The following is a 7,649-nucleotide window of genomic DNA, read 5'->3' as shown; positions in this document are numbered from 1 at the left end:
ATATTTTTCCAATTCCTCTTTCTATTCCTCCAAAAATCCATTGTCCCTCTACACGATGACCTCTGTGATATTTTTGGTAATTATGCAAAACAGGTGTTTCCTCACCGATTTTGACGACCTTAAAATATGTTGTCAGGGATACGATTCTGAACAACTTTTTCCTATACAGTCAAACCTGTTTTTGTGCGGTGAATAGGGACCACATAAAAGAAATCGTACAAAAAAATATTCTGAAATTTTATAAATTCTTACATATAATAAACAACTTTGTACGATATACTACCTAAAATTTTTTTATGCGGTGGATAGGGACTGCATAAAAAAAGTCTGACTTAGAAAATACATCAATGACTTATAAAATAGATGAGAGAATGCTTTTAATTAAATTAAATAATTAAATTAGACTTAAAGAAATTGTAAAAATATTTAATTCTTCATTGTACATATACATGGAGAAGTTTTCAAATTATACATTAAATAGCTTGGTCCTACTCGTCGTAATCCAAAACGCGCATCTTCTTGTGACGAATTGGTTGAAAATCGCTTTCGTCGCTTGCAGATAGGATTTCAATTGATTTGTTTTTTGGTACCATAAAGTCAGTGATCAGTTTTTGTGACGACGGTCGACTGGTCAGTTGCTTGTAAACGTCACGATAGTGAGACATGCATGATCTCAGCTCTTTTTGGAATTTTAAGCGTCTTTCCGCATTGGTATCTATTTTAAGAAAATGCGTTTCCAATTTTTTAGAAATCTGGATTCCTGTATATATTTTATCTGCTGTAATGGATTCCGGTTCTTCTTGTCCATTTTCATAATCTATCAAACTATTGATAATGTCATTATCATCGATAGTTTGATCCTCAATCATCTCGTCCAGGTCATTTTCGCCGAAAGTATCGAAGCTTTCTCCGCCGATGTTATGTGCGAGCGCACTAATTTCAGATAATAACGTTGACGCGTTTTCGGTAACGTTTCGATTAATTACACATTCAGGCCAGATCGCTTTCCAGCACGAATTTAATGTGTGCTGTTTGATTTGTCCAATTGCTGCAATAATATGGTTTATGCAGTTTAAAATCGAGAATTTTTTCCAAACTTCAGTCAGGCTTAATTTATCGTTCTCTAGCTTTTTCAAAATGTAGCTGAAAGTTAATTTGATATAATGTTTCTTAAAATTTGCGATTATGCCCTGATTTAGTGGTTGTATGAGGCTAGTCGTATTTGGTGGTAAAAATACTATTTGCACATTAGGATGTTCTATACAGGGATGACCGGGTGCATTATCCATAATTAGTAACACTTTAAACGGAAGACCCATCTCTTCCATGTATTTTTCAACTTCTGGTATAAAAGAATCATTGAACCATGCTGCAAATAGAGCTGATGTGATCCATGCTTTTTTATTGGCCACTAGCAGCCCCGGCGGACTTCGTCCCACCCAAAAATACAACGAAACTATTGCATTTTTTAAATAAAAAATTTTCTTACCAAAAAATCATCTTTATTCTAGTACTTTGTGATACACAATATTTTTGGTTTTTTGTTCCGGTGCCAACACAAACAAAGCAGATGGCTTACCAACACGTGAACAGGCTACATACAGTTGGCCATGTGAAAAACATTCATTTTCCAAATTTAGACCACAAACATCCAATGATTGGCCTTGAGCCTTGTTGATTGTCATGGCGAACGCAAGACGAACCGGGAATTGAATGCGTTTGAATTCGAAAGGCATGTCTGTCGGTATCAAAGGAATACGCGGAATGAGAACTTGTTCTCCTTTAAACTTGCCTTTGAGAATTGTTGCGTAAATGATATTGTTCATGATTTGCTTTACAATCAAACGCGTTCCGTTACACAATTTAGGAGGTTGCAAATTTCGAAGCATAATCACTACCGAACCAACTTTAAGGTGTAAAATGTGTTGCGGAACACCAGGCAAATCCAAAGAATTCAAAAATTCAGTGGGGTAATTCGTAGCTTCATCTTCATTTACCACACAATCAACAGATTTGAATGAATGCATTGGACCACCAATTTGATTTTGAATTTTAAAATTAATCTCATTCACATCCTTGTTCTTCGCTGCCAAAATTGCGCGTTCACTTAACCAATCGTGATTCAAATAATTAACAACAATATCCGGAAACACTTTACGAATTAGTTCATCTTTCGATGTAACGAAATTACAAAAATTCGACGGAAATGAAATCAAACCGGTTGTGACATCGACGGGAACTTCACCATTACCGATGGCTATCAGTTGTTTGGAGAACACATCAGCTGTAGGATCGTTTTGTAATGAAACTCGCATATTCGTATTCAATTTAAGTTTCTTCACAAAGCGCCACAAAGACGATGACTTCAAGGAAGCGTTAACTGCATCAGCAGCAGTTGATTTTGGAATGACAGGTAACGTTTGACGGAAATCACCAGACAATAGAATCATAGCGCCTCCAAAACGTCTTGAATTATTGCGTAAATCCTTCATGGTCCGATTAACTGCTTCCAATGCACGTTTATGCACCATTGTGCATTCATCCCAAATGATGATTTTACAACATTGCAACACTTTTCCCATAGCGGAATTTCTACTAATGTTGCATGTGGGTTCTTCAACCACTTGGAGATTCAACGGCAATTTCAGCGCTGAATGTGCTGTCCGGCCTCCTTCCAACAACGTAGCAGCTATTCCTGAAGAAGCGACTGCCAAAGCAATTTGAGATCTCGAACGAATAGTAGCCAAAAGCAAAGAAATAAGAAATGTTTTCCCAGTACCACCGGGAGCATCGATAAAAAATATTCCCCCATTTCCGTTATCAATCGCCTTCATCAATGTTTCATACACGATTTTCTGCTCAGGATTTAACAATGGAACATTATCACAAACCATTCGGCTCAATGCGTCTCGATCATATTCACGTTCTCGTTCTATTTCTTGATTAAAAGCATCGTGGATTGAACGATTAGGCGCTGGTATTCCTAAAGTACACAACAAATTGCCGCTAATAAGCAAACATATATCCTCAATCGCAATCAACGATTCATTATGAATCTCATCAGTCATTCCCAAATTGAAATCTCCGGTTGCAGCACGAACTCGATGCAAAAAATCCTCTGACATGTTGTCCTTGTATTTATCCCACAAATCTTTCGGATTTGATGGATTACACGTCGAAATTATGATTGCAAACAATGAACGTATTTGATTTGCAGGTGCGCACATAATTGCATCAGCAAGAGTCATATCCCAATGTGTATCATTCTCCAGCAATTGCAAACGTTGACAGGCATCACGATATGTAGGACAGAGTACTCCATCGACGGTTCGAAGTGACTCGAATGAAGTTGGCCCACGAACATTTACCAACAGTAATCGCAAATAGAAACATTCTGCATTTCTAGATGGATGCACTGTGTAAATACGACCGATGGCATCTGTTGAGAATACATCTGGATTATCCGGAACTCGCTCGCCTTGCTTTCGCCGTTGAAACTTTTTCGATGAAGCATTCCAAGTGTAATAACGCGGCATCTGAGAGTAGAGCAATGTTCGTGCGAATGGATCACTCTCACATGTTGAAAAGAAACTGGTCAATGTTGTAGCTGGTGGTCTTTCAGCACGTTGAATGGCAGTGTGTTCAGTGAAATAAACACGTTGACCATTCTCCAGATGCACCGCCAAATGAACTACAGTTGGATGACGGTCGTGAATTGGAAATGAAAAAATTCGCCAAAGAGCCTCATTGCAACTAACATATCTTCCAATTTGATACCGCGTTACTTCATCATCGGCATTTGGATCCGGAACACCAAACGCAGCCATATCACTACCTTTTGTAATATACTTGCAAACGTATTTGATTGCTTTAATCGAATTACAGTCCTCCACATTGATATGCGCATCAAATGTTTTGCAAAGTAGTGGTGAATATGGAACAATCCAACTGTTATCAACCACAACATCATTTTGTTTCACTTTCAATGTAACTGTTCTGCCATTATCATCAGGTGAACGACGTCGATAAAGTGGATATCCGTCGTCGCCGGTAATAGTTTCCGCAGTGAGAGGACGTGGGTAGCGTTTAGAACACTTGCCGTTAGCCATGCACGGTGAATCCATGTTATTGTTGCCACACGGTCCGTGAATCATATTCTTGATGACTATATCATACAATTCTTGATCAATTTCTGGATCCGGTATCTCTGCGCAAATGACAGCATCGATTTCGTCTGGTCGAATCTTTTCAACGAACCAAAGTAGAATATGCGCGTGCGGCAGACCTCTCTTCTGCCATTCAACAGAATACATCCAGCATCGAACATCACCAAATACACGTTGTTTAGTAATGAAACCCATTAGAACCTTCAGCTTCTGTCTGAACACACGTGCAGTGATATCATGTCGATCACTCGATGTTTGGCCGGGAATTAAATTGCACTGAATATCAATCCATCTTGAGTTGCAAGTGAAGGTGACAAATAAATCAGGACGACCGTACTGTCGAACAAACGCCATCGCATCTTGAGCATACTCGTGCATGTGGCGTGGACTGCCAACATACGTTGCCGGTAAGATTGTTAGTCGACCGAGATTCCTCGCATCACCTTCAGTTCTTATTGCATCCCGCAAATGAATGTACTCTTCTGAACGCAATTTCGCTTGATTTAAACGAATGTAACTGAGCCGTTCAGTCTCGATTTTGACATACATATCCACGCAGAATTGTTGAAGCAATCGCCGAAATCGCAACAGATAGTTATCCTCATTTTGACGAATCATTAAACGGTATGCATAGTAGTTCATCGAACTTACTTTCTTCGTTGTTTCTTCACCTAATAACAAATGAATCCGAAGTAACAAATAAATGCAAAGTTTGAAAATAAAATTAAGATTCCATTTAATTGATTGATTTGGTGACATGATTGAAGGAAGAAGTCTACTAACCAGTAACTGGATTTAACATTTTGATGTTAAAGTGGTAGCCGTCATCACCTGTCCAAAACATGAGCGGATACTGAAGTGCATCATACGACCGATGTGTCTCACTAATACGTTGTAATTGTCCATTGTTTCGGCGCGTCAGTACAATATCCCGTGATACCACTTGCTCACCGACTACAATAATGGCAACCTCATCAATTGTCGGTGCATTGTATTGACGTTCGTGCGCTAAGTTAGGCCTTTTATCCGCTTTAATCACGATTTGATGATCATCTGTTAGCATTCTGTCTAACGCATTCTTAAATAATCCAATCAATTCATTATGGTCATGAAGCATTCGTTGCAATTCTCTGATGATGTCTTCTTTCGTTCTATTGTACAATGCACTACGACGGTTTATTTGATCGCTCTCGTTCCCAATGAAATAGATTTGCAAGAAATTATATTCGCCATTAGGAAGCGGCAATAACGACCCAGCACGATGATGCACCTGCCCTTGAATCTGGTTACCAAGAGACGAATTCAAAATTAATAAAATGCGATCATTCAAAGGAAACGGAAGAGTACTCTTTCGAGCAGGAATTACCTTGAACGACGGATTATATCCGCTTTCATTGATAATTGATGCAGCGAAAGAAGTCATTTGAAAGCACCCATTATAGTTTTGAACATTTGCAAGAAATTGCTTTGATTCTGCTGTTACGCCTTCTAGATACGATCGCAATGGTTCCTGTGGCGATGGCAATGTTGGCAATTTAACTTTTCCACTAAGGCAACACAATCCAGGTGTTTCTCCTGGAAATTTCAATGCGTTGCAATGTGGACATACTACAACCATTGATCCAATTTGAACGACAGGAAGAGATCGATAATTGAATGCACAATCATATCGGAATGCTACTCGAAGCAAATTGGCATTGCCAGCACTTCTTCTTTGCTGTCTATTTTCAGTATTTATTCGTCGACTTTGCACCAAAAAATTTTCACATTGATTTACTCGACGACTTTGTTGTGCCAATCTACGCGAATCGATTACAGCCTGCTGTTGTTCTTCTGTTTGTTGCGCACGAATTTGGACGTGGTTTGCATTTCTTCGTTGTTGCGCAATGTTTCTATCTTCTTGACTCATATTCGCACGATGAGTCGACACTGCTCGTGCACCAGCTGAACGTCGGCCTAAATGAGATCTTCTCGTTGGTGGCATTATGAAGAACAACTGCAATACAATGAAATCACGAATAGAAAATTTGAAAACAATGAAACAACAATAGAAACGTACCACTTCTTACAGACAAATCCCAATAGTCAACCAACAATGCAACACATACACAAAAAAAACATTTGCTGATATCACCAATGTTGTATCCGATTTCAATGAATGTTTTGTATGATTTTCAGTCATAGAAATAGACTGAAAAAACCAGACTGATTTAGCAAATCATGATTTGTTGATTTTCAACCTACAGTGTTGAAGAAAACATTTGAAAAATTGAGGAATTAATTCCTAAAATTTTCCTCAAATAGAGAAAATACCTTTCCATCAAAGTACAAATCATCAAAATCGGTTCGGCCACTCTCGAGTTATGGGATTACATCGCTTCGGACACTTTCTTTTATATATATAAGATTAGGTATATCAAAGAATTATTTAGAGCTTTTAGCAAATTAGGCATTCATTTCTATTCTTCTATATATTCTCGTTATCAATTTTAATTCACAAAAACTCACCAAATCGCAATGAAAAAATCCGAATCTGTAATGCGCAATGGCCGGCAAACGTTATTCGATCGAACAAAACACGAATTCGCAAAGTGCAATATGGACGGTGAAACAGCAACGAATGAAGAAACTGCGCAACTGAATCAAATGCCACAGTAGAGGTATGAATAAGAGTGGAACTCCATAGCATGCGTATGCGTATGCGTGCGTTTGACAGATAAGTAGAATACACACGTAAAAAAACCTGTCGTAACACTCTTGGTTGTCAAAATAAGACATTTTGAAATTATGATTTTTTGACCTTTTTTCCGATTTTTTTTTCTTTTTTTTTTTTTTAAAACCCGTACTGAGAAAATACCTTTCCATCAAAGTACAAATCATCAAAATCGGTTCGGCCACTCTCGAGTTATGGGATTACATCGCTTCGGACACTTTCTTTTATATATATAGATGAAGTGTACTGGATATTTAGATAAATCTACGCTTTTTAGCGCACGCGGGTGTAAAGTTTTATTTATAATAAGTGGTGTTAACATCTTTGCACCAGAGGCATTACTGCAAAGAAGAAGTGTGATTCGATCCTTTGCCGCTTTAAAACCACTTGCAGTTTTCTCTGATTTCGCAATGAATGTTCGGCTGGGCATCTTTTTCCAGAATAACCCAGTCTCATCTGCATTAAATACTTGATCTGGGCAATATCCACCATCATCAATGATTTCTGCTAATACTTTGCGATAATTCATAGCAGCTTTTTCATCGGCGGACGCTGCCTCGCCTTGTATCTTCACATTGTGAAGTGCGTACCGTTGTAAAAATCCAGCAAACCAGCCATTGCTCGCAGAAAATTTCACGTTTCGTAAACAGGATGACGAACTTGGTTCTAAATCCTTCAGTTGATTGAAATACTGTCTAGCTTTTTCTTGAATTAATTCTTTGTGAACGGGGATTCGTTTTTTAGTTAAATCTTTAATCCACAACACGAGA

General features: G+C 38.3%; 2 protein-coding genes across 2 annotated transcripts; both read right to left on the bottom strand.

Annotated features, from left to right (window-relative positions):
* Positions 1-488: 488 nt before the first annotated feature.
* Positions 489-1,319, bottom strand: LOC122401351 (tigger transposable element-derived protein 1-like). Its single transcript, XM_043403434.1, has one exon. It carries the CDS (start codon positions 1,317-1,319, stop codon positions 489-491), a length of 831 nt encoding a protein of 276 aa, XP_043259369.1.
* Positions 1,320-1,494: 175 nt separating this feature from the next.
* Positions 1,495-6,976, bottom strand: LOC122401347. The gene is made up of 2 exons (XM_043403430.1): positions 4,950-6,976; positions 1,495-4,837 (listed from the first exon to the last, which is right to left on the bottom strand). The coding sequence occupies exons 1-2, from the start codon at positions 6,148-6,150 to the stop codon at positions 1,503-1,505; spliced, it is 4,536 nt and encodes a 1,511-aa protein (XP_043259365.1). The 5' UTR covers positions 6,151-6,976; the 3' UTR covers positions 1,495-1,502.
* Between the last annotated feature and the right edge of the window lie 673 nt (positions 6,977-7,649).

Source organism: Colletes gigas, unplaced genomic scaffold (genome assembly GCF_013123115.1).
Source record: "Colletes gigas isolate AHSC1104 unplaced genomic scaffold, ASM1312311v1 Colletes_gigas_Sc00024, whole genome shotgun sequence".
Taxonomy (NCBI): domain Eukaryota; kingdom Metazoa; phylum Arthropoda; class Insecta; order Hymenoptera; family Colletidae; genus Colletes; species Colletes gigas.
The sequence above is the reverse complement of the archived record's forward strand: the minus strand, read 5'-3'. Positions and strand labels throughout refer to the sequence as shown.

Coding starts and splice junctions, on each gene's coding strand:
- LOC122401351 (XM_043403434.1), bottom strand. CDS start 1,319: ATGGGTCTTCCGTTTAAAGTGTTACTAATTATGGATAATGCACCCGGT.
- LOC122401347 (XM_043403430.1), bottom strand. CDS start 6,150: ATGCCACCAACGAGAAGATCTCATTTAGGCCGACGTTCAGCTGGTGCA. Junction 4,838..4,949: donor AATGTTAAATCCAGTTACTG/GTTAGTAGACTT, acceptor ATTTGTTATTAG/GTGAAGAAACAACGAAGAAA.